We start from the raw sequence: 26,559 nt of genomic DNA, 5'->3' as shown, positions 1-26,559 counted from the left end.
GCGGGGACACGCCCCCGGGCTCCTATTGGCCGGCGCGCCCACACCTCGCGCTCCCATTGGTGGGCGCGCACGCCGGTCACGCCTCCAGGCCACGCCCTCAATGGGCGTTGCTAAGGGGCGGGATCGTTGCTAAGGGGCGGGGCCAAAGGCGGGGCACCAATGAGGGAGGGCGCGCGCGCGGCGGGGCGCCCCCTTGCGGGCGGCGGGGAAAGCGCGGGGGCGTTGCCATGGGAACGGGGGTAGGGGAGGGGCCTTTCCTTTCCTTTCCTTTCCTTTCCTTTCCTTTCCTTTCCTTTCCTTTCCTTTCCTTTCCTTTCCTTTCCTTTCCTTTCCTTGCCTTGCCTTGCCTTGCCTTGCCTTGCCTTGCCTTGCCTTGCCTTGCCTTGCCTTGCCTTGCCTTGCCTTGCCTTGCCTTGCCTTGCCTTGCCTTGCCTTGCTTGCCTTGCCTTGCCTTGCCTTGCCTTGCCTTGCCTTGCCTTGCCTTGCCTTGCCTTGCCTTGCCTTGCCTTGCCTTGCCTTGCCTTGCCTTGCTTGCCTTGCCTTGCCTTGCTTGCCTTGCCTTGCCTTGCCTTGCCTTGCCTTGCCTTGCCTTGCCTTGCCTTGCCTTGCCTTGCCTTGCCTTGCCTTGCCTTGCCTTGCCTTCCTGCCTTGCCTTGCCTTTCCATTTCATCTCATCCCAATTGCATCAGATTATCTAATCCCGAATTATCCCAATTCCTTCCTGTCCCATCCTAATTCCTTCCCATCCCATTTTAACTCTGTCCCATCCCATCCCATCCCATCCCATCCCTCCATCCTCCATCCCATCCATCCATCCATCCAATCCATTCCCCCCCCCATTCCCCGTGTCCTTCCTGTCCCCATCCCAAGCTCCGTGTCCCTTCCCACGGGGACAGGGAACGTTCCCATCCCATCGGGACGCGGCAAACGGAGCCAGTTCCCATCCCGAGATTGTCCCCCGGGAATGTGGGGGGACAGCGGGGTCAGGGGACACGTGAGGGACACAGGGGACAATGCCACCCCCACTACTCCAGCTGCTGGAACGCTTAAAATCCCGGGATCCGCATTCCCAGAAATCTGGGATCCACGTTCCCAGCGGTCCCCAGAGCCCCGGCGATGTCCTTGTCACCACCACGGTGACATCACAGCCGGCTTGTCCCCACGGGAGGGGACACCAGGGCCCGGCTTGTCCCGACGGGAGGGGACACCAGGGCCCGGCTTGTCCCCGATTCCCACATCTTGCGGAAATTCCATGTTTTCCCTAAGAAGCCACTCTGGCACAGGGACGGTCCCCAGAGCCACCCCCGGGCGTGTCCCCGTGGCTGGGGATGTCACCTGGGGGTGGGGACACCGGGGATGTCGCTGTCACCTCCCAGCGCCGCCGCCGGGCGCGGATTTGCTCCGGGATTACGAAAACAACGGGATTTGGGAAGGGATTAAATCCCGGCGGCCACCGGGCAGGAGGAGCAGCCACCGCGTCCCCAGGGTGTCACCATGGTGTCCTCAAGGCATCCCCACCGTGTCCCCATGGTGTCCCCATGGTGTCTCCATGGTGTCCCCACAGCAACCCCAGAGTTGTCCCCACATGTCCCCATGGTGTCCCCAAGACATTCCCAGAATGTTCCCAGAATGTTCCCATGGTGTCCTCAGATTGTCCCCAGAATGTCCCCATGGTGTCCTCAAATTGTCCCCAAGGTGTTCCCAAGGCATCCCCATAGTGTCCCCATGGTGTCCCCACGATGTCCCCCATGGTGTCCCCATAGCAACCCCATGGTGCCTCCATGGTGTCCCCAGAATGTCCCCATGGTGTCCCCATGGTGTCCCCAGAATGTCCCCATGGTGTCCTCAGATTATCCCCATGGTGTCCCCAGAATGTCCCCATGGTGTCCCCAGAATGTCCCCATGGTGTCCTCAGATTGTCCCCATGGTGTCTCCATGGTGTCCCCAGATTGTCCCCAGCATGTCCCCATGATGCCCCCATGGTGCCTCCATGGTGTCCCCAGATTGTCCCCATGGTGTCCCCAAGGCATCCCTATGGTGTCCCCATGGTGTCCTCAAAGCATCCCCACGATGTCCCAAGGTGTCCCCAAGGCATCCTCACAGTGTCCCCATGGTGTCCTCAGTGTCCCCATTGTCCCACAGTGTCCCAGGTGCTGTCCCCACAGTGTCCCCATGGTGTCCCCAGTGACCCTACAGTGACCCCAGTGTCCCCACAGTGTCCCAATGTCCCCAATGTCCCCAATGTCCCCAGATTGTCCCCAATGTCCCCAGTGTCCCCACAGTGTCCCAATGTCCCCAATGTCCCCAGTGTCCCCAATGTCCCCAGTGTCCCCAGTGTCCCCAGTGTCCCCAATGTCCCCAATGTCCCCAGTGTCCCCAATGTCCCAATGTCCCAATGTCCCCAATGTCCCCCGTGTCCCCTCAGTGCCACTCTCTCCCCGCCAAGATCCAACCCTTTAATTGCAGCCGTGCGGGACTTGGGGCGAGCTAGGCCACACCAGGGCCACCAAGGGCCACCAGGGGCCACCAGGGGCCACTGGGAACAACCGGGAGCCACCACGGCGGTGCCACCCCGCGGTGGCGACGGTGTCCCTGTCCCGGGTCAGGGGCGGGGTCCCTGTCCCGGGTCAGTGTCCCTGTCCCTGTCCCCTCTCGGGCTCGCTGTCCCTGTCGCCGGGGCCCCGCCGCTGCTGCAGCCGCCGGCTCAGGTCGTCGATGCGGAGGTTCTTGAGGAGCAGGAGCTGCTCCAGCCGCCCCACCTTGGCCTGCAGGATCTGCGGGACCGGGATTGGGGAAAAAATCCCAAATCCTAAACCCCCTAAATCCCCCAAATCCGAAAACCCCAAAATCCCCAAATCCCGAACCCCCAAAATCCTGAAATCCCAAAACTCCAAAATCCACAAAACCTAAAATCCCCAAATCCCAAATCCTAAATCCTAAAATACTGAAATTCCAAAATCCCCAAACCCCCAAGCCCCAAAACCCTGAAATCCTGAAATCTCAAAACCCCAAAATCCCAAAATCCCCAAATCCCAAATCCTAAATCCTAAAATACCGAAATTCCAAAATCCCCAAACCCCCAAGCCCCAAAACCCTGAAATCCTGAAATCTCAAAACCTCAAAATCCCAAAATCCCAAAACCCCAAAAGCCCTAAATCCCCAGAACTCCAAAATCCCCAAATCCCAAAATTCCTGAACTCAAAACCCCAAAATCCTGAAATCCCAAAACTCCAAAATCCGCAAAACCCCAAATCCCCAAATCCCAAAACCACAAAATCCTGAAATATCAAAATCCCAAAATCCCGAAATCCTGAACCCCCAAAATCCTGAAATCCCAAAACCCCTAAACCCCAAAATCCCCAAAACCCCAAATCCCAAATCCCAAATCCCAAATCCTATATCCTAAGATACCGAAATTCCAAAATCCCCAAACCCCCAAGCCCCCAAACCCCGAAATACTGAAATCTCAAAACCCCAAAATCCCGAAATCCCCAAACCCCCAAATCCGCAAACCCCAAAATCCCCAAATCCCCATACCCTTGTCCCAGGAGGACGAGGAAAATTTTAGGGAAGGAAGGACTGGGATAAAACAGGATTGGGGGGGAGGGAGGAGGGGGGGCAGGGAAAAACCGGGAAAAGCTGGGAAAAACAGGAAATTTTAGGGAAGAAGGGACAGGGAAAAGCCGGGAATAGGGGACAGGGAAAAGCCGGGAATAGGGGACACGGAAAAGTTTGAAAGGGGAACAGGGAAAAGCCGGGAAAAGCCGGGAAAAGCCGGGAAAAAACTGGGAAAAACTGGGAAAAACTGGGAAAAACCGGGAAAAGGGACAGTGGAGAACAGGGAAAAGACAAGAAAAACCGGGAAAAGCCGGGAAAAGCCGGGAAAAATAGGGGAAGGGAACAGGGGAAAACCGGGAAAAGCTGGAAAAAAAACGGGAAAGGAGACAGGGGAAAACCGGAAAAGCCGGGAAAAAACGGGAAAAACCAGGGAAGGAGACAGGGGAAAACCGGGAAAAACCGGGAAAAATAGGGGAGGGGAACAGGGGAAAACCGGGAAAAACCGGGAAAAATAGGGGAAGGGAACAGGGAAAAACCGGGAAAATCCGGGAAGGAGGATAAAGAAAATTTTAGGGAAGGAGGAGCCGGGAAAAGCCGGGAGAGGGGGACGGAACAAACCCGGGACAAGGCGGGAAGGGGGGACAGGACAGTGCCACAGTGTCGCGCGTGTCCCCCGGGATGTCGCCGCGGATCCGGGATTTGGGATGGGCTCACCTGGATCGTGTCCCGCGCCAGCTGCAGCGCCTGCTCGCGGTCCGCCAGCTGCTGTCGCATGTCCCCAGGGCCACCCCCGGGCTGCTGCGCTGGCACTGCCACCGCCCTGCCGCGGGGACACGGGGGGACACAGCGCTGAGCCCTCCCTGCGGCTCGGGATGTCCCCAGATCCTGTCCCCAAATCCTGTCCCCAAATCCTGTCCCCAAATCCTGTCCCCAAATCCCGTGGGAATGTCCTGATCTCCCGTGGGGACAGCGCTGAGCCCTCCCTGCGGCTCGGGATGTCCCCAAATCCTGTCCCCAAATCCTGTCCCCAAATCCTGTCCCCAAATCCTGTCCCCAAATCCCGTGGGAATGTCGTGATCTCCCGTGGGGACAGCGCTGAGCCCTCCTTGTGCCACCCCCCGAGGGGATGTCCCCAAATCCCATCCCCAAATCCTGTCCCCAAATCCTGTCCCCAAATCCTGTCCCCAGATCCCACGGGAATGTCCTGATCTCCCGTGGGGACACCCAGGGGACACCCAGGGGACACTCGGGGACACCCAAACCCCAGAGTGAATCCCTGACCCACACAAGGACCCCAAGAGCCAAAGGGGGATGCCCTGACCCCCATGGGGACACCCCAAACCCTCACAGTGACACCAAACCCCCATGGGGACACCCCAAACCCCACAGTGACCCCAAATCATCACAGTGACCCCAAACCCCCATGGGGACACCCCAAACCCCACAGTGACCCCAAATCATCACAGAGACCCCAAACCCCCATGGGGACACCCCAAACCCCACAGGGACCCCCCCAAACCTTCACGATGACGCCAAACCCCACAGAGAAGCCAAACTCCCATGGGGACACCCCCAACACCACAAAGGTCCCGTGACCCCCCTCAGGGACCCCCAAAACACGGCAGTGACCCCAAACCCCACAGGGACCCCAAACCCCACAGTGACCCCAAAATCCACAGTGACCCCAAACCCCACAGGGACCCCCTGACTCCCACAGTGACCCCAAACCCCACAGTGACCTCAAAACCCGCAGTGACCCCAAACCACCACAGTGATCCCAAACCCCACAGTGACCCCAAACCCCAGAGTGACCCCCCCAAACCACCACAGGGACCCCAAAACCCCACAGTGACCCCCCCAAACCCTCACAGAGACCCCAAACCCCACAAGGACCCCAAACCCCACAGAGACCCCAAACCCCACAAGGACCCCAAACCCTCACAGTGACCCCAAACCACCACAGGGACCCCAAACCCCACAGGGACCCCCTGACTCCCACAGTGACCCCAAAAAGACCCCCTGACCCCAAAAGGGCCCCGTGCCCTGCCCAGCCCTCACCTGTCAGCGCTCTCCTGGCTGCAGCCCCTTCCCAGATCACTGTGGAGCTTGGGCTGGCCTGGAAAACCCAACGGGATGGACGGACGGACGGACGGACGGATGGATGGATGATGGATGATGGATGGATGGATGGATGGATGGATGGATGGATGGATGGATGGATGATGGATGATGGATGATGGATGGATGGATGGATGATGGATGGATGGATGGATGATGGATGATGGATGGATGGATGGATGGATGGATGATGGATGGATGATGGATGGATGATGGATGGATGGATGGATGATGGATGATGGATGGATGATGGATGGATGGATGGATGGATGGATGATGGATGGATGGATGGATGGATGGATGGATGATGGATGGATGATGGATGATGGATGGATGGATGGATGGATGGATGATGGATGGATGATGGATGGATGATGGATGGATGGATGGATGATGGATGGATGATGGATGGATGGATGATGGATGGATGGATGGATGGATGGATGATGGATGGATGATGGATGGATGATGGATGGATGGATGGATGATGGATGATGGATGGATGGATGGATGGATGGATGGATGATGGATGGATGGATGGATGGATGGATGGATGATGGATGGATGATGGATGATGGATGGATGATGGATGGATGATGGATGGATGGATGGATGATGGATGATGGATGGATGGATGGATGGATGGATGGATGATGGATGATGGATGATGGATGGATGATGGATGATGGATGGATGGATGGATGGATGATGGATGGATGGATGGATGGATGGATGGATGGATGGATGATGGATGGATGATGGATGGATGGATGGATGGATGATGGATGGATGATGGATGGATGGATGGATGATGGATGATGGATGGATGGATGGATGGATGATGGATGATGGATGATGGATGATGGATGGATGATGGATGATGGATGGATGATGGATGGATGATGGATGGATGATGGATGGATGATGGATGATGGATGGATGATGGATGGATGATGGATGGATGGATGGATGATGGATGATGGATGGATGGATGGATGGATGGATGGATGATGGATGGATGATGGATGGATGATGGATGATGGATGGATGATGGATGGATGATGGATGGATGGATGGGATCACCTGCCCAGACACTTCTGTCCCCTCTCAGGGACCCCAAAAAGTCCCAGTTGGGGATTTGGGGATCCTTTACCCCCCATCCCTTACCTGTGTCCAGGTACCCGCCCTCATCCAGCGCTGCCGGCTCCGCTGGGGGCTGAGGAGAAGCAGGAAAACCCCTGGGACACACCTGGGACACACCTGGGACACACCTGGGACACACCTGGGACACACCCTGCCACCAGCCCCGGTGACCCCAACCTGGCCTTGGGCACTCCAGGGATCCAGGGGCAGCCCCAGCAAATCTGGGAATTCCAGCCCAGCCAGGAATTCCTTGCCAAGATCCCAGCCCAAGCTCCCCTTTCCCACTGGGAGCCATTCCCTGGCTCCTGTCCCTCTGTCCCTTGTCCCCAGTCCCTCTCCAGCTCTCCTGGAGCCCCTCCAGGCACTCTGAGCATTCCCTGGAATTTTCCCTTCTCCCGGGTAACATTCCCAGCTCTCCCAGCCTGGCTCAGATCAGAACCCAAGAATTATTTCTGTTGGGAACAACCCTAAATCCCACCCATGGATCATTCCCCTATCCCATCCAGAACCCCGATATCCAACCTTTCCCGGGATTCCCATTCCCAGGAATTCCTCATTTTTAGGATTTCCTCACCATTTTTGGGATTTCCTCACCTTCCCAACGCCTCCCTTGGTGTTCCTCTGCTTCTGGAGGATTTTGGCCCTCAGGAGCTGCAGGAGCTGCTCGGCCGTTCCCGGCCGGCTCCGCACCAGCGCCTGGATCATCTCCTCCGGGAGCCGCAGGTTCAGCTTGCTCAGCACTTTCCTGGAATTTGGGATCGATGGAACACCCGGGGAGGTGACACAGGGACACAGAGGGACACGGGGGATGGAGGGACACAGTGGGACACAGGGAGATCCAGCACCTGGATCATCTCCAGGCGCCAAAAATTCAGGTTACTCAGCACTTCCCTGAAATTTGGGATCAGTGGAACGCCCGGGGGAGGTGACAGAGGGACACAGAGGGACACGGGGGACAGAGGGACACAGTGGGACACAGGGAGATCCAGCACCTGGATCCAAAAATTCAGGGAACCAAGAATTCGGGGAGCAAAAAATTCAGGTTACTCAGCACTTTCCTGGAATTTGGGATCGATGGAACACCTGGAGTGGTGACACAGGGACCCAGAGGGACACAGGGGGACACAGGAGGATCCAGTGCCTGGATCATCCTTGGGAGCCACCTTACTCAGCACGTTCCTGAATTTTGGGATTGATGGAACAGCCGGGGTGGTGACAGAGGGACACAGGACACAGAGGGACACAGGGGGACACAGGAGGATCCAGCACCTGGATCATCTCTGAGAGCCAAAAATTCACCTTACTCAGCACTTTCCTGAAATTTGGGATCGATTGAACACTGGGAGTGGTGACAGAGGGACACGGGGGGTCACGGGGGGACACAGGGGGACACGGGACACATGGGGACACAGAGGGACACTGGGGGATACAGGGAGATCCAATGTTTGGATCATCTCTGAGAGCCAAAAAATCAGCTTACTCAGCACTTTCCTGAAATTTGGGATTGATTGAACACCTGGGGTGGTGACAGACAGACACAGGACACAGAGGGACACATGGGGACACAAAGGGACACAAGGGGACACATGGAGATCCAGTGCCTGAATCATCTCCAGGCGCCAAAAATTCAGGTTACTCAGCACTTCCCTGAAACTTGGGATCAGTGGAACACCCGGGGGAGGTGACAGAGGGACAGGGGACACAGGACACAGAGGGACACAGGGACACAGAGGGACACGGGGGGACACAGGGGGACACCAATCCCCACCCGCAGCCCGCCACCGTGGCTCTGTGGCCACACGGAGCTGTCGGGTGGTGACAAACAGGGGCGACACCGCCCGCAGGACAGGTGGGGACAACCTGGGGCCACCCCAGATGGGCCGTGGGGAGTGACACGGAGCTGGTGGCACCCGTCCCTACCTGTTGAGGTGGCCCCAGTTGGCGACTTTCTGCGCCGTGGAGCTGGTGGGGACAAAGCTGTGCATCTCCACCAGCGAGGGGAAGAAGAACTTCACCACCTCGGCCGCCAGCACTGCGGGGACAGCGGGGACACGCTGCGGCTGGCACCACGGCCACAGCCCGCCCCGGCCACCCCGCCGCGTCCCCTCAAGGCCAACCCCCGTCGCTGAAGTCGCGGGCGATGTTCCTGCGCGGCCGTGACAGCGGCACCGTGTCCAGCCAGCGGTACAGGGACACCAGCGACGAGTCCGGGCCCGGCTCCGGCCCCTCGGCCGCCATCAGGGCCCGGCCGCAGCGTCCCCGCTGCCATGGCAACGGGGGCGGGGCCTGAGCTGAGCGTCCGCACTGCCATGGCAACGGGGGCGGGGCTTAACGGGAGCGTCCCGTTGTCATGGTAACTAGGGCGGGGCTTAACGGGAGCGTCCCGTTGTCATGGCAACGGGGCGGGGCTTAACGGGAGCGTCCGCGCTGCCATGGCAACGGGGCGGGGCTTAACGGGAGCGTCCCGTTGTCATGGCAACGGGGGCGGGGCTTAACGGGAGCGTCCGCGCTGTCATGGCAACGGGGGCGGGGCTTAACTGGAGCGTCCGCGCTGCCATGGTAACGGGGGCGGGGTTTAACGGGAGCGTCTCCGCTGCCATGGCAACGGGGAGGGGCTTAATGGGAGCGTCTCCGCTGCCATGGCAACGGGGGCGGGACCTGAGCTGAGCGTCCGCACTGCCATGGCAACGGGGGCGGGGCTTAAGGGGTGCGTACCGCTGGCATGGCAACGGGGCGGGGCTTAATGGGAGCGTCCTAGTTGTCATGGCAACGGGGGCGGGGGCTTAACGGGAGCGTCCCGTTGTCATGGTAACGGGGGCGGGGCTTAACGGGAGCGTCTCCGCTGCCATGGCAACGGGGCGGGGCTTAAGGAGAGCGTCCCGTTGTCATGGTAACGGGGCGGGGTTTAACTGGAGCGTCCGCGCTGCCATGGCAACGGGGGCGGGGCTTAACGGGAGCGTCCTGTTGTCATGGTAAAGGGGCGGGGCTTAAAGGGAGCGTCTCCGCTGCCATGGCAACGGGGGCGGGGCTTAATGGGAGCGTCCCCGTTGTCATGATAATAGAAGTGGGGCCTGCGGGAATGCGTGCTGTTGCCATGGAAATGGGGTGGGATATGAACACCGGGATGGGATACCAGCTTTGGGGTGGGATATGGACGCTGGGATTGGATACGGACAGCATGGGTGGGATATGGACATTGGGATGGGATATGGACATTGGGATGGGATACGGATACTGGGAATGGGACATGGACACCATGGATGGATATGGATATTGGGATGGGATATGAACACCATGGGTGGGATATGGACACTGGGATGGGATACGGACACTGGGATGGGATATGGATACTGGGAATGGGACATGGACACCATGGATGGATATGGATATTGGGATGGGATATAGACATTGGGATGGGATATGAATACCATGGGTGGGATATGGACACTGGGATGGGATATGGACATTGGGATGGGATATGGACACTGGGAATGGGACATGGACAGCATGGGTGGGATATGGATATTGGGATGGGATATAGACATTGGGATGGGATATGAACACCATGGGTGGGATATGGACACTGGGATGGGATATGGACACTGGGATGGGACATGGACCCCATGGGTGGGATATGGATATTGAAATGGGATATGGACACTGTGGTGGGTTATGGACATGGGGATGGGATATGGACACCATGAATGGGATATGGAGACTGTGGTGGGATATGGACACTGCGGTGGGATATGGACACCATGGATGGGGATATGGACACCAGGATCAGATATGGACATTGGGATAGAACATGGACAGCAGGGACAGGATTTGGACACTGGCATGGAATATGGACAGCATGGATGGGCTATGGGCATCATAGATGGGATGTGGACATTGGGATGGGGTAGGGACACCATGGATGGGACATGGACATCATGGATGGGTTATGGACACTGCTGTGGGATATGGAGACCATGTATGAGATATGGACATTGGGATGGGGATATGGACACTGGGATCAGATATGGACATTGGGATAGGACATGGACACTGGCATGGGATATGGACACTGGGATAGGATATGGATGCCATGGATGGATATGGACACTGGGATGGGGATATGGACACTGGGATGAGACATGGAGGTGACAGTGACCCCTCAGACCAGGGCCCGGTTGTTATGTTGGTGAATGTGACCCCCCTCAGGAAGAACCGCCCCTCCCCTGCACTTGTGGGGGTTCTCAACTCCCACCCCCTCCTTGTCCCTTCCCCACCCATGTCCCCCACCTTGGCTGGGCCGTGTCCCCAAAATCCCCCCTAAAATATCCCCACCACTTCCTCCCCCTTCGCCCCCCGCGCCTCGCAGCGCGTTAAGCCCCGCCCCTTCCTATAACCCCGCCTCTCTACTCCATTCCAGCCTCCAATTGGCTGCCCCTCCCGTCAATCATCCGGCCCCGCCCCGCTCTCCTTTAGCCACGCACCGAGTACTTCCGCACTTCCTCCAGCTCCACCCTCCTCGCTCTCCTATTGGCTGCATACCCCGCCAATCACCTTTTTAACCAATCACCTTCCGCTCCTCCCTATCCCCGCGTTCCCATTGGCTGGCACCGCCTTCAGTTTTTCATAAAAGCAGCGGCCCTTTTTAGTCCCGCTTTTTTAGTCCCCCCCTTTTATTTCCTCCCTTTTATTTCCTCCCTTTTCATTTCCCCTTTTTAATTTCCCCCTTTTTATTCCCCCTTTTATTTCCCCCCTTTTTTCCCCCTTTTCCCTCTCTTTTGCCAACCCTTTTTTCCCTTTTTCATCCCTTTTTTCCCCCCGTTTATTCCTCCTTTCCCATTTCTTTTTCCCTTTTCTCCGTTTTTTTCTGCCCTTTCCCCCCCATTTCTTCCCCCTTTTATTCCCCCCTTTTTATTTCCCCCTTTTTTCTTCTTTCCTCACTCCATTTTAGGGGTATTTTAGATTATTTTGTTTCTTTTTTTTTTTACTTTTTTTGTTTCTTTTTTTTCTTTTTTTTTCCCAGCTATTTTGGGGTTATTTGGAATTGGTTTGTTTTTTGGTGTTTGTTTCAGGTTTGTTTTTTTTTTTTTTTTTTTTTTTTAAATTATTTTTTGGCTATTTTGTGGGCTGTAGGGAGTTATTTTGAAGTTGTTTGAGTTTGGTATATTTTGAGGGGATTTGAGGTGTCTTGGGGGACTATTTTGGGCCTCTTTGGGTTTTTTTGGGTATTTTATGTTTTTTTATTATTATTTAGGGGTGATTTTGGCCTTGTTTGGATTTGTTTTAGTGATTTTTATGGTTTTTTTTGGGGGGGGTTAGTTGAGGAATATTTTGGGATTATTTTGGGTGTAATCTGGGGCAATCTGGGGATTATTTTGTTGTATTTTTGGGGTTTTTTTGCCTTCTTTTTTGTTATATAAAGCCATTTATTCTCTGCTCAGCCGTGCTTAATTTGAGGGGGGCGTCCCCTATTTGGGGGTGGGGGGGGGAGGGGACACTTCAGTCGGGGACAGATTTGGGGTCATGGCGGGGGTGACACCGGGATTTGGGACAGGAGAAAGGAGGGGTGATCCCAAGGGATAAGGGGGATAAATCCCACTGGATTGGGGGATGAGATCCCACTGGATTGGGGGATCAATCCCACTGGTTTTGGGGGATAATCCCAGAGGTTTGTGGGGATGAGATCCCTGGATCAGGGGAGATGATCCCAATGGTTTTGGGGGATAATCCCACTGGATTGGGGGATAATCCCACTGGTTTTAGGGGATAAATCCCACGGGTTTTGGGGGATAAATCCCCCTGGTTTTGGGGGATAAATCCCACTGGATTGGGGGATAATCCCAGAGGTTTGTGGGGATGAGATCCCTGGATCAGGGGAGATGATCCCAATGGTTTTGGGGGATAATCCCACTGGATTGGGGGATAATCCCACTGGTTTTAGGGGATAAATCCCACTGGTTTTGGGGGATAAATCCCACTGGTTTTGGGGGATTGATCCCCATTGGATTGGGGGATAATCCCAGAGGTTTGTGGGGATGAGATCCCTGGATCAGGGGAGATGATCCCAATGGTTTTGGGGGATAATCCCACTGGATTGGGGGATAATCCCACTGGTTTTAGGGGATAAATCCCACTGGTTTTGGGGGATAAATCCCACTGGATTGGGGGATAATCCCAGAGGTTTGTGGGGATGAGATCCCTGGATCAGGGGAGATGATCCCAATGGTTTTGGGGGATAATACCATTGGATTGGGGGATAATCCCACTGGTTTTAGGGGATAAATCCCACTGGTTTTGGGGGATAAATCCCACTGGATTGGGGGATTGATCCCCATTGGATTGGGGGATAATCCCAGAGGTCTGGGGGGATGAGATATCTGGATAAGGGGAGATGATCCCAATGGTTTTGGGGTATTGATCCCTCAATAGGGGCAATGATTCCACTGGATTGGGGGATAATCCCACAGGTTTTGGGGGATAAATTCCCTGGATATGGGGGATTGATTCCACTGGTTTTGGGGGATTGATCCCACTGGTTTTGGGGGATGAGATCCCACTTGTTTTGGGGGATGAGATCCCTGGATAAGGGGGGATGATCCCAATGGTTTTAGGGGATAAATCCCACTGGTTTTGGGGGATAAATCCCACTGGACTGGGGGATAATCCACAGGTTTTGGGGGATAAAATCCCTGGATATAGGAGTGGTGATCCCACTGGTTTTGGGGGATTGATCCCAATGGTTTTGAGGGATGAGATCCCAATGGATAAGGGGGGATGATCCCACTGGTTTTGGGGGATGAGATCCCACTGGATTGGGGGATAATCCCAGAGGTTTGGGGGGATGAGATCCCTGGATAAGGGGAGATGATCCCAATGGTTTTGGGGGATAATCCCACTGGATTGGGGGATGAGATCCCACTGGATTGGGGGATAATCCCAGAGGTTTGGGGGGATGATATCCCTGGATAAGGGGAGATGATCCAAATGGTTTTGGGGGATCGATCCCTCAATAGGGGCAGTTATCCCACTGGATAAGGGGGATGAACCTCTTGGATGTGGGGGATGAGATCCCTCAATAAGGGCAATGATCCCACTGGATATGGGGAATGAGATCCCTGGATATGGGGGATGAATCCCCTAAATAGGGGGAACAATCCCTGTGGATTGGGGAGGGGGGGTGAGATCCCTAAATAGGGGGGATGATCCCACTGGATATGGGGGATGGTCCCACTGAATATTTTTGGAGGGATCGTCCCATTAATTTTTTGGGGGATTGAGCCTCTTAGATATGAGTGGTATCATCCCACAGTTTTGGAGGGATCATCCCACAGGATGGGAGGGATCATCCCGCTGATTTTTGGGGGATTGAAGCTCCTGGATCTGAGGGGGATCATCCCACAGTTTTGGGGGGATCATCCCACAGTTTTGGAGGGATCATCCCACTGATTTTTGGGGGATTGTAGCTCCTGGATAGGACTGGGATCATCCCACAAACCACTGATTTTTGGGGAATTGAACTTTCTGGATCCGAGTAGGATCATCCCACAGTTTTGGAGGGGTCATCCCACAGGATGGGAGGGAATCATCCCGCTGATTTTTGGGGGATTGTAGCTCCTGGATAGGACTGGGATCATCCCACTGAATTTGGGGGATTGAAGCTCTTGGATCTGAGTAGGATCATTCCACAGTTTTGGAGGGATCATCCCACAGGATGGGAGGGATCATCCCGCTGATTTTTGGGGGGTTGAACGTCCTAGATCCAAGCAGGATCATCCCACAGTTTTGGAGGGATCACCCCACTGATTTTTGTGGGACTGAACCTCCTGGATCTGAGGGGGATCATCCCACAGTTTTGGAGGGATCATCCCACTGATTTCTGGGGGATTGAACCTCCTGGATAGGACTGGGATCATCCCACAAACCACTGATTTTTGGAGAATTGAACTTCCTGGATCCGAGTAGGATCATCCCACAGATTTTTGGGGGATTGAACCTCCTGGATCCAAGTGGGATCATGGCATTCTTTTGGAGGGATCATCCCACAGGATGGGAGGGACCCTTCCACTGATTTTTGGAGGGATCACCTCACAGTTCTGGAGGGACCATCCTACAGTTTTGGAGGGATCATCCCATAAAATCGGAGGGATCATCCCACTGAATTTGGGGGATTGAACCTCCTGGATCTGAGTAGGATCATTCCAGAGTTTTGGAGGGGTCATCCCACAGGATGGGAGGGATCATCCCACTGATTTTGGGGGATGGAACTTCCTGGATCCAAGGGGGATCATCCCACAAGATGGGAGGGATCATCCCACTGATTTCTGGGGGGTTGAACCTCCTGGATACGAGGGGGATCATCCCACAGTTTTGGAGGGGTCATCCCACAGGACGGGAAAGATCATCCCACTGATTTTTGGGGGATTGAACCTTTTGGATCTGAGTAGGATCATCCCACAGTTTTGGAGGGGTCATCCCACAAGATGGGAGGGATCATCCCACTGATTTCTGGGGGACTGAACCTCCTGGATCCGAGTGGGATCATGGCATTCTTTTGGAGGGATCATCCCACAGTTCTGGAGGGATCTGCGCCCCCTGGACCCAGGAATCACCCAGGATTCACGGGATCACCCCACAATTCACAGAAACCCCCCAACCCCCCGTCCCCCAGCTCTCCTCGGGGCGGTGGGGACGCTCAGGGGGCGCCGAGGTCCCGCTGGCACACCCAGGGGAAGCTGAAGTTGCAGTTGTGGTCGTTCCAGAGCCCCGAGCCCACCGGGTGGATCTGGGCGCAGCTCTCGCCGCCCCAGCGGCCGTGGTCCGTGCTGTCCGGCTGGCCTGGCGCCCAGAAACTGCCCCCGAGGGCGGCGGTCAGTGCCGGCGCCCCGCGGGAATAGCGGGGTCATCCCGCGGGAATAGCGGGGTCATCCCGCAGGATTAGCGGGGTCATCCCGTGGGAATAGCGGGGTCATCCCGCGGGAATAGCGGGGTAATCCCGCGGGAATAGTAGGGTAATCCCGCGGGAATAGTGGGGTAATCCCGCGGGATTAGCGGGGTCATCCCGCGGGATTAGCGGGGTCATCCCGCGGGATTAGCGGGGTCATCCCGCGGGATTAGCGGGGTCATCCCGTGGGAATAGCGGGGTCATCCCGTGGGAATAGCGGGGTCATCCCGTGGGATTAGCGGGGTAATCCCGTGGGAATAGCGGGGTCATCCCGTGGGAATAGCGGGGTCATCCCGCGGAATTTAGGGGATCATCTAATGGGATTAGCGGGGTCATCCCACGGGATTAGCGGGGTCATCCCGCGGGATTTAGGGGATCATCTCATGGGATTAGCGGGGTCATCCCACGGGATTTAGGGGATCATCTCATGGGATTAGCGGGGTCATCCCGCGGGATTTAGGGGATCATCTCATGGGATTAGCGGGGTCATCCCACAGGATTTAGGGGATCATCTCATGGGATTAGCGGGGTCATCCCACAGGATTTAGGGGATCATCTCATGGGATTAGCGGGGTCATCCCGCGGGATTAGTGGGGTCATCCCGCGGGAATAGCGGGGTCATCCTATGGGATTAGTGGGGTCATCCCGCGGGATTTAGGGGATCAACCTGATGGATTAGTGGGGTCATCCCACAGGATTAGTGGGGTCATCCCGCAGGAATAGCGGGGTCATCCCGCGGCATTAGCGGGGTCATCCCGTGGGATTTAGGGGATCAACCTGATGGGTTAGTGGGGTCATCCCACGGGAATAGCGGGGTCATCCCGCAGGATTAGGGGATTATCTCATGGGAATAGCAGGGTCATCCCGCGGGATTTGTGGGGTCATCCTGCGGGATTTAGGGGATCAACCTGATGGATTAGTGGGGTCATCCCATGGGATTTAGGGGATCATCTCACGGGATTTAGGGGATCAACCTGAGGGGTTAGTGGGGTCATCCCGGGGGATTTAGGGGATCATCCCATGGGATTAGTGGGGTCATCCCATGGGATTTAGGGAATCAACCTGATGGGTTAGTGGGGTCATCCTGCGGGATTTAGGGGATCAGCCTGGTGGGTTAGTGGGGTCATCCCATGGGATTAGTGGGGTCATCCCGCAGGATTTAGGGAATCAACCTGATGGATTAGTGGGGTCATTCTGCGGGATTTAGGGAATCATCCTGTGGGATTAGTGGGGTCATCCCGTGGGATTTAGGGGATCATCTCACGGGATTTAGGGGATCAGCCTGATGGATTAGTGGGGTCGTCCTGCAGGATTTAGGGAATTAACCTGCTGGGTTAGTGGGGTCACCTGATTGGGTTTAGGGGATCCTCCGAATGAATTAGTGGGGTCCTCCTGCTGGATTTAGGGGATCAACGCACTGGGTTAGTGGGATCATCCCACGGGATTTATGGGATCTTCCCAATGGATTAGTGGGGTCACCCCACGGGATTTAGGGGATCAACCTGCTGGGTTAGTGGGGTCACCCCATTGGGTTTAGGGGATCACCCCACTGGATTTATGGGATCCCCCCAGTTGGGTTAGTGGGGTCACCCCATGGGATTTAGGGAATCTACCCACAGGGTTAATGGAGTCATCCCACTGGTTTTAGGGAATCATCCCACTGGATTAGTGGGGCCACCCCGCGGGATTTAGGGGATCATCCCACTGGATCTGGGGGAGATGAACCCTCTGGATAAGAGGCATCATCCTACAGGACGGGAGGAATCATCCCGCTGATCTTTGGAGGGATGCGAGTGGGATCATGCCACAGGATTAACGGGATCATCCCATTGATTTCTGGGGGACTGGACCTGCTCAGGGACAGTCGTGTCCCCAGGTGTCCCCAGGTGTCCCCAGGTGTCCCCACCCCGCTCACCTGTGCTCGGGGGAATAGGGGGTCCCGTCCGACCAGCGCCAGGAGCGCCCCGGGCCTGTGGCCGCCAGCCCGATCCAGTAGGTGCCACCTCGGGCCTCCCGCGCCAGGTAGGCCTGGGGACACGGGGAGGGGACAGGGGACAGCTGAGGGGACAGGGGAGGGGACACGGGGAGGGGACAGGGGAGGGGACACAGAGGCAGCTGAGGGGACAGGGGACAGGGGAGGGGACACGGGGACAGGTGAGGGGACAGGGGAGGGGACACAGGGACAGGGGAGGGGACACGGGGACAGGTGAGGGGACAGCTGAGGGGGACAGCTGAGGGGACAGGGGACAGGTGAGGGGACAGGTGAGGGGACATGGGGGCAGCTGAGGGGACACGGGGACAGGGGAGGGGACACAGGGACAGGTGAGGGGACAGGAGAGGGGACACGGGGACAGCTGAGGGCACAGCTGAGGGGACACAGAGGCAGCTGAGGGGACAGGGGACAGGTGAGGGGACACGGGGGCAGCTGAGGGGACACGGGGACAGCTGAGGGGACACAGGGGCAGTGAGGGGACACGGGGAGAGGACATGGGACAGGTGAGGGGACACGGGGACGGAGGAGAGGGCACGGGACAGGGGAGGGGACACGGGACATGTGAGGGGACACGGGACAGGGGAGGGGACACAGGGACAGCTGAGGGGATGGGAGGGGACAGCGGAATGGGGGACAGGGGAACAGATGGGATGGGGTGGGACGGGGGACAAGTGAGACAGAGGAGGGGACACGGGACAGTGTGGCAGGGGACACCGGACAGGTGGGGGGACGTTGGAAGGGGTGGGCAGGAGGGTGTGAGGGTAGGAGGGGTGGGGGACGAGGGTTGGGGACAAGCACGGGCAGGGACAGGGGCACAGGATGGGGCTTGGGGACAGGACAGGGTTTGGGGACAGGATTTGGGGACAGGACAGGGTTTGGGGATGGGCTGTGTGCAGGATTTGGGGACAGGACAGGTGCTGGGGACAGGATTTGGGGACAGGACAGGGTTTGGGGATGGGCTGTGTGCAGGATTTGGGGACAGGATTTGGGGAGAGGGTCTGGGCCTGGGATTTGGGGACAGGACAGGATTTGGGGACAGGATTTGGGGAGAGGGTCTGGGCCTGGGATCTGGGGACAGGACAGGATTTGGGGACAGAGGCTGTGTGCAGGATTTGGGGACAGAGGCTGTGAGAAGGATTTGGGGACAGGATTTGGGGACAGAACAGGGTTTGGGGACAGGGGCTGTGAGCAGGATTTGGGGACAGGACAGGATTTGGGGACAGGATTTGGGTACGGGACAGGATTTGGGGAGGGGGTCTGTGCCCAGGATTTCGGGACAGGACAGGGTTTGGGGACAGGGGCTGTGAGCAAGATTTGGGGACAGGACAGGATTTGGGGACAGGACAGGATTTGGGAACAGGGGCTTTGAGCAGGATTTGGGGACAGGATTTGGGTACGGGACAGGATTTGGGGAGAGGGTCTGTGCCTGGGATTTCGGGACAGACAGGATTTGGGGACAGGGGCTTTGAGCAGGATTTGGGGACAGGATTTTGGGACAGAACAGGGTTTGGGGACAGAGGCTGTGAGCAGGATTTGGGGACAGGACAGGATTTGGGGACAGGCCCCTGCAGGTGCCCAGGCAGACGCTGCTCAGGTGGGAGGGGACAGAGCAGGACAGGACAGGCGTGGCCGTCCCCGGGGGTGTCCCCAGCCTCACCTGCTCCTCGGCGCTGGTGACAGAGGCCAGGTGCGCGTGTGTCACCGCGCAGGCGGCCTCGGCCGCGGCCCAGGGCTGCCGCTGCACCGAGAACAGGTAAATCTTGCCGCGGTGGTAGCGCCAGCCCAGCGCCAGCGCCTGCAGCCACTGCCCTGCGCGGGGACACGGCGACACCGCTGTCACAGCCCCTTGTCACCACCCCTGTCACTGCCCTTGTCACCACCCCTGTCACTGCCCTGCCACCGCATCTGTCACATCCCTGCCACCGCCCTTGTCACACCCTTGTCACTGCCCTTGTCACACCCCTGTCACTGCCCTGCCACCGCATCTGTCACATCCCTGCCACCGCCCTTGTCACACCCCTGTCACTGCCCTTGTCACCGCCCCTGTCACACCCCTGTCACCACCCTTGTCACACCCTTGTCACTGCCCTTGTCACACCCCTGTCACTGCCCTGCCACCACATCTGTCACATCCCTGCCACTGCCCCTGTCACACCCCTGTCACCACCCTTGTCACCTCCTCGTGCCCGGTTCCCCAAAGCCACTGCCCTGCGCAGGGACACGGCGACACCGCTGTCACACCCCCCTTGTCACACCCCTGTCACTGCCCTTGTCACACCCCTGTCACTGCCCTTGTCACCACCCCTGTGCCTGGTACCCCAAAGCCACTGCCTTGTGCAGGGACATGGTGACACCGCTGTCACACCCCTGTCGTCGCCCTTGTCACACCCCTGTCACCGCCCTTGTCACCTCCCTGTCACCGCCCTTGTCACCTCCCCGCGCCCGGTTCCCCAAAGCCACTGCCCTGCGTGGGGACACGGCGACACCGCTGTCACACCCCCTTGCCACATCCCCGTCACCGCCCTTGTCACTTCCCCGAACCCGGCACGCGGTGACACCCCTGTCACCTCCCCGCTGTCACCGCCTTTGTCGCCTCCCCCTGTCACCCACCGAGCCGGTCCTGCCGCCGCTGCGCCGCTGAAGGGATGCGACCTGTGGGGACACGGGGACAGGGACGGGAGTGGGGTTTGGGGACAGGGGGCACGGGCTGGGGACCGCGGTTGAGAACGGGACTGGGGGACAAGGGCTGGGGACAGAGTTTGGGGACAGAATTTTTGGGCAGGGCTGGGGACCGGAGCTGGAACAAAGTTTGGGGACAGGGACTGAGGGCTGGGGACAGTTTGGGGACAGGGGCTGTGAACAGGATTTGGGGACACGGGACAGGATTTAGGGACAGGGGCTCAGAAGAGGATCTGGGGACATGGGACAGGGTTTGGGGACAGGGTTTGGGGACAGGACAGGGTTTGGGGACAGGGGCTGTGAACAGGATTTGGGGACACGGGACAGGATTTAGGGACAAGGGCTGTGAACAGGATTTGGGGACAGGGTGCAGGATTTGGGGACAGGAGGCAGGATTTGGGGACAGGGGCTGTGTGCAGGATTTGGGGACAGGGGGCAGGATTTGGGGACAGGGGACAGGATTTGGGGACAGGGGCTGTGTGCAGGATTTGGGGACAGGGGACAGGATTTGAGGACAGGAGACAGGATTTGGGGACAGGGGCTGTGTGCAGGATTTGGGGACAGGGGCTGTGTGCAGGCTTTGGGGACAGGGGCTGTGTGCAGGCTTTGGGGACAGGGGACAGGATTTGAGGACAGGAGGCAGGATTTGGGGACAGGGGCTGTGTGCAGGATTTGGGGACAGGGTGCAGGATTTGGGGACAGGGGGCAGGATTTGGGGACAGGGGCTGTGTGCAGGATTTGGTGGCACGGAACAGGATTTTGGGACACGGAACAGGATTTGGGGACAGGGGCTGTGTGCAGGATTTGGGGACAGGGGGCAGGATTTGGGGACAGGGGCTGTGTGCAGGATTTGGTGGCACGGAACAGGATTTGGGGACAGGGGCTGTGTGCAGGATTTTGGGACACGGAACAGGATTTGGGGACAGGGGCTGTGTGCAGGATTTGGTGGCACGGAACAGGATTTGGGGACAGGGGCTGTGTGCAGGATTTTGGGACACGGAACAGGATTTGGGGACAGGGGCTGTGTGCAGGATTTGGTGGCACGGAACAGGATTTGGGGACAGGGGACAGGATTTGGGGACAGGGGCTGTGTGCAGGATTTGGGGACAGGGGGCAGGATTTGGGGACAGGGGGCAGGATTTGGGGACAGGGGCTGTGTGTAGGATTTGGTTGTACGGAACAGGATTTGGGGACAGGGGCTGTGTGTAGGATTTGGTTGTACGGAACAGGATTTGGGGACAGGGGCTGTGTGTAGGATTTGGTTGTACGGAACAGGATTTGGGGACACGGGACAGGATTTGGGGACAAGACACAGGCTGGGGACAGGACGGGAGTTGGGGACAGGGGCTGTGCATGGCATTTGGGGACAGCGGCTGCAGGCAGGCTTTGGGGACAGGGACCGGTGACAGGTTGGGGACAGTGCCCGTGCCGGGGGTCCCTCACCGTCGGGGTCGGGCCCCAGCGGGTCGGTGGCCGCTGCCAGCTCCGCCCGAGCCTCCTGCAGCTCCCGCCGGCTCTGCGCGTCTGGGGGAGGGGACAGGGGAGTGACAGGACCCCCGACCCTCCCCGGGGTCCCTGCCTGGGGTCCCTGTCCCCTCCTGACCCCATCCGAGGTCCCCCGACCCTGCCCGGGGTCCCTGTCCCCTTCCTGGGGTCCCTGTCCCCTCCTGGCCCTGCCCGGGACCCCCCAACTCCTCCCGACCCAGAGACCCCCGCCCCTGCCCGGCCTGGCCGTGCCCATTTTGGGGTGGGGACAGCGCTGGGAGGGGACCCCCGACTCCTGCCCGGGACCCCCGCCATCCCCTCTCAGACCCCTTTCCAGCCCTTTTCCCAAACTCCAGCCCTTTCCCAACCCCCTTCCCGGCTCCTCTCTAAATCCCAGCCCCTTTTCCAATCGTTTTCCCAAACGCCAGCCCCTTCCCAACCTTTTTCCCAGCCCCTTTCCCAAAACCTAACCCCTTTCCCAACCCCTTTCCTAAATCCCAGCCCCTCTCCCACTTCCAGCCCCTCCTAACCCCTTTCCCGGCCCCTTTCCCGAACCCCAACTCCCTTCCCAATCCTTTTCAAAGCCTTTTTCCCAAACCCCAGCCCCTTCCTAACCCCCTTCCCGACCCCTCTTTAAATCCCAGCCCTTTCCCAACCCCTTTTTCCAAACCCCAGCCTCTTTCCCAGCCCCTCTCCAAACTCCAGACCCTTCCCAACCCCTTTTCCCAGCCCCCCTCTAAATCCCAGCCCCTTTCCCAACTTTTCCCAAACCCCATCCCCTTTCCCAAATCCTTTCCCAATCCCAGCCCCTTTCCCAGCCCCTCTCCCACTTCCAGCCCCTGCCAGGCCCCTTTCCAGCCCTTTTCCCAAACTCCAGCCCCTTCCCAACACCTTTTCCGGACCCACTTCAAATCCCAGCCCTTTCCCAAATTTTCCCAAACCCCAACCCTTTCCCAAACCCCTTCCCAGCCCCTCTCCACCTCCAGCCCCTCCCAAACCCTTTTCCAGCCCCTTTCCCAAATCCCAGCCCCTCTCCAGCCTCTTCCAACCTCATTCCCAAAACCTCTCCCACTTCCAACCCTTCCCAACCCCTTTCCCAGCCCCTCTCCACTTCCAGCCCCTCCCAAACCCTTTCCCAACCCCTTTCCCAACCCCTTTCCCAGCCCCTCTCCACCTCCAGCCCCTCCCAAACCCTTCCCAACCCCTTTCCCAGCCCCTCTCCACTTCTAGCCCCTCCCAAACCCTTTCCCAGCCCCTTTCCCAGCCCCTTCCCCAACCCCCAGCCCCTGTCCCAGCCCCTCTCCAGCCTCTTCCAACCTCATTCCCAAAACCTCTCCCACTTCCATCCCTTCCCAACCCCTTTCCCAACCCCTTTCCCAGCCCCTCTCCACTTCCAGCCCCTCCCAAACCCTTTCCCAAACCCTTTCCCAAACCCTTTCCCAAACCCTTTCCCAAACCCTTTCCCAAACCCTTTCCCAGCCCCTTCCCCACCCCCCAGCCCCTGTCCCAGCCCCTCTCCAGCCTCTTCCAACCTCATTCCCAAAACCTCTCCCACTTCCAGCCCCTCCCAACCCCTTTCCCAGCCCCTTTCCCAAATCCCAGCCCCTCTCCAGCCTCTTCCAACCTCATTCCCAAAACCTCTCCCACTTCCATCCCTTCCCAGCCCCTTTCCCAGCCCCTTTCCCACCCCTGCCGCCCCTGTCCCCTCTGTCCCCACTCACAGAGTGCCCCCAGCGCCGCCAGGGCCGCCACCAGCAGCAGCAGCGCGGCCGTGCCCAGCGCCCGGCGACACGCGTGACACCGCGGGGACAGCGCGGGCGGCGGCGCGGGGTCCCCGCGGGCCCGGGGGGGCGGGTACCGGATCTCCAGGGTCTCGTACAGGTCGGGGCTGTTGGCCATGGCCCCGGCGACACGTTGGGGACAGGGACGGTGCTGGCCCCGCTTCCTGCTCCGTGCCAGCCGGGGGAACAGGAACCCCGCTGATGCCACCCGCCCGGCGTCACGCGTGTCCCCACGCCCCCAGGGGACAGCCAGCCCGCCCTGGGGACGGGCAGGGGGTGAGGGGCTGGACCCCGCGGCCAGCCCTGTGTCCCTGAGCGTCCCTGGTCCTGTCCCCATCCTTGTCCCCAGTCCTGAGCCTGGCACTGGACTGGTCCCTGAGTGTCCCTGGTCCTGTCCCCATCCTTGTTCCTCTTCCTGAGCCTGGCACTGGACTGGTCCCTGAGTGTCCCTGATCCTGTCCCCATCCTTGTTCCTCTTCCTGAGCCTGGCACTGGACTGGTCCCTGAGTGTCCCTGATCCTGTCCCCATCCTTGTTCCTCTTCCTGAGCCTGGCACTGGACTGGTCCCTGAGTGTCCCTGATCCTGTCCCCATCCTTGTTCCTCTTCCTGAGCCTGGCACTGGACTGGTCCCTGAGTGTCCCTGATCCTGTCCCCATCCTTGTTCCTCTTCCTGAGCCTGGCACTGGACTGGTCCCTGAGTGTCCCTGATCCTGTCCCCATCCTTGTTTCTGTTCCTGACCCTGGCACTGGACTGGTCCCTGTGCCTGATCCAGTGACAGGGTCAGGACTGGGGACAGTGACAAGGATGGGGACAGGATCAGACAGGAACAGTCAGCTCCCATCCTTGTCCCTGATCCTGTCATTGGACTGGTTCCTGTCCCCGAGTCTGTCTCTGATCCTGTCCCCATCCTTGTCCCTGATCCTGTCACTGGACTGGTTCCTGTCCCTGATCCTGTCCCCATCCTTGTCCCTGTCCCCTGTCATTGGACTGGTTCCTGTCCCTGAGTCTGTCCCTGATCTTGTCCCCATCCTTGTCCTCGATTGTGTCCCCAATCCTGTCCTTGTCCCTGACTCCGTCCCTTGTCCCTGTCCCCAGTCCTGACCCTGTCGCTGGACTGGTCCCTGTCCCTGATCCTGTCCTCATCCTTGTCCCTGCCTGTCCCTGATCCTGTCCCCATGTTTGTCCCTGTCCTTGTCCCTGACTCTGTCCCTGTCTGATCCTGTCCCCACCTTGTCCCTGCCTGTCCCTGATCCTGTCCCCATCCTTGTCCCTGTCCTTGTCCCTGACTCTGTCCCGGTCTGATCCTGCCACATCCTTGTCCCTGTCCCCAGTCCTGACCCTGTCACTGGACTTGTCCCTGTCCCTGAGTCTGTCCCTGATCCAGTGACAGGGTCAGGACTGGGGACAGGGACAAGGATGGGGACAGGATCAGGGACAGGCAGGGACAAGGATGGGAACTGACTCTGTCCTTTTCTGATCCTGTCCCTTGTCATTGGACTTGTCCCTGTCCCTGGGTCTGTCCCTGATCTTGTCCCCATCCTTGTCCCTGTCTGTGTCCCCAATCCTGTCCTTGTCCCTGACTCTGCCCCTTGTCCCTGTCCCCATCCTTGTCCCTGTCCCCTGTCACCGGACTTGTCCCTGTCCCTGGGTCTGTCCCTGTCACCAGACTTGTCCCTGTCCCTGTTACTGATCTTGTCCCAGTCACTGTCCCAGATCCTGAGCTTGTCCCAGTCCCTCTGTCCCCAGCCCTGTCCCCGTGTCCCTGAATCCCTAAATCCATCTGTCCCTGTGTCCCTGTGTCCCTGAATCCCTGTGTCCCTAAATCCCTCTGTCCCTGTGTCCCCGTGTCCCTGTGTCCCTCTGTCCCTCTGTCCCCATGTCCCTCTGTCCCCGTGTCCCTCTGTCCCTGTGTCCCTCTGTCCCTCTGTCCCTCTGTCCCCGTGTCCCTCTGTCCCCGTGTCCCTGTGTCCCCGTGTCCTTGTCCCCACTTCATTCACTTCTCCCACCCTCAGACACCGAAATCCCAGAGAAATCCCGGAATTCCAATGGGCCAGTGACCCCAGACTGGCCAAATTCACCCCAAACCTGGGTGAATTCAAACTGGGCATGGGCAGCACAAAATGGGGAAAATTCACCCCAAAAATGGATCCAGTCACCCCAAAACGGGGAAAATTCACCCCAAACCTGGGTGAATTCAAACTGGGCATGGACAGCACAAAATGGGGAAAATTCACCCCAAAAATGGAACCAGTCACCCCAAAACGGGGAAAATTCACCCCAAACCTGGGTGAATTCAAACTGGGCATGGACAGCACAAAATGGGGAAAATTCACCCCAAAAATGGATCCAGTCACCCCAAAACGGGGAAAATTCACCCCAAACCTGGGTGAATTCAAACTGGGCATGGACAGCACAAAATGGGGAAAATTCACCCCAAAACGGGGAAAATTCACCCCAAAACTGGGTGAATTCAAACTGGGCATGGACACCACAAAATGGGGAAAATTCACCCCAAAAAATAGATGAATTCAAACTGGGCATGTACAGCACAAAACAGGGAAAATTCACCCCAAAAGGGGAAAAATTCACCCCAAACTGGCCAAATTCACCCCAAAATTGTGTGAGTTCAAACTGGGCATGGACACCACAAAATGGGGAAAATTCACCACAAAACTGGGAAAATTCACCCCAAAAAATGGATCTGGACACCCCAAAACGGGAAAAAATCACCCCAAAACTGGGTGAGTTCAAACTGGGCATGGACAGCACAAAATGGGGAAAATTCACCCCAAAACGGGGAAAATTCACCCCAAAACTGGGTGAATTCAAACTGGGCATGGACACCAAAAAATGGGGAAAATT

The 26,559-nt window shown here is 57.9% G+C and overlaps 1 protein-coding gene across 1 annotated transcript; it reads right to left on the bottom strand.

The window, feature by feature from the left end:
* Positions 1-2,442: 2,442 nt before the first annotated feature.
* Positions 2,443-9,105, bottom strand: SPEF1 (sperm flagellar 1). The gene is made up of 7 exons (XM_077782561.1): positions 8,937-9,105; positions 8,740-8,851; positions 7,414-7,564; positions 6,844-6,892; positions 5,617-5,674; positions 4,273-4,378; positions 2,443-2,774 (listed from the first exon to the last, which is right to left on the bottom strand). Exons 1-7 carry the CDS (start codon positions 9,055-9,057, stop codon positions 2,628-2,630), a joined length of 744 nt encoding a protein of 247 aa, XP_077638687.1. The 5' UTR covers positions 9,058-9,105; the 3' UTR covers positions 2,443-2,627.
* Between the last annotated feature and the right edge of the window lie 17,454 nt (positions 9,106-26,559).

Source organism: Lonchura striata, chromosome 4, assembly GCF_046129695.1.
Source record: "Lonchura striata isolate bLonStr1 chromosome 4, bLonStr1.mat, whole genome shotgun sequence".
In the NCBI taxonomy this organism is placed as follows: domain Eukaryota; kingdom Metazoa; phylum Chordata; class Aves; order Passeriformes; family Estrildidae; genus Lonchura; species Lonchura striata.
The sequence above is the reverse complement of the archived record's forward strand: the minus strand, read 5'-3'. Positions and strand labels throughout refer to the sequence as shown.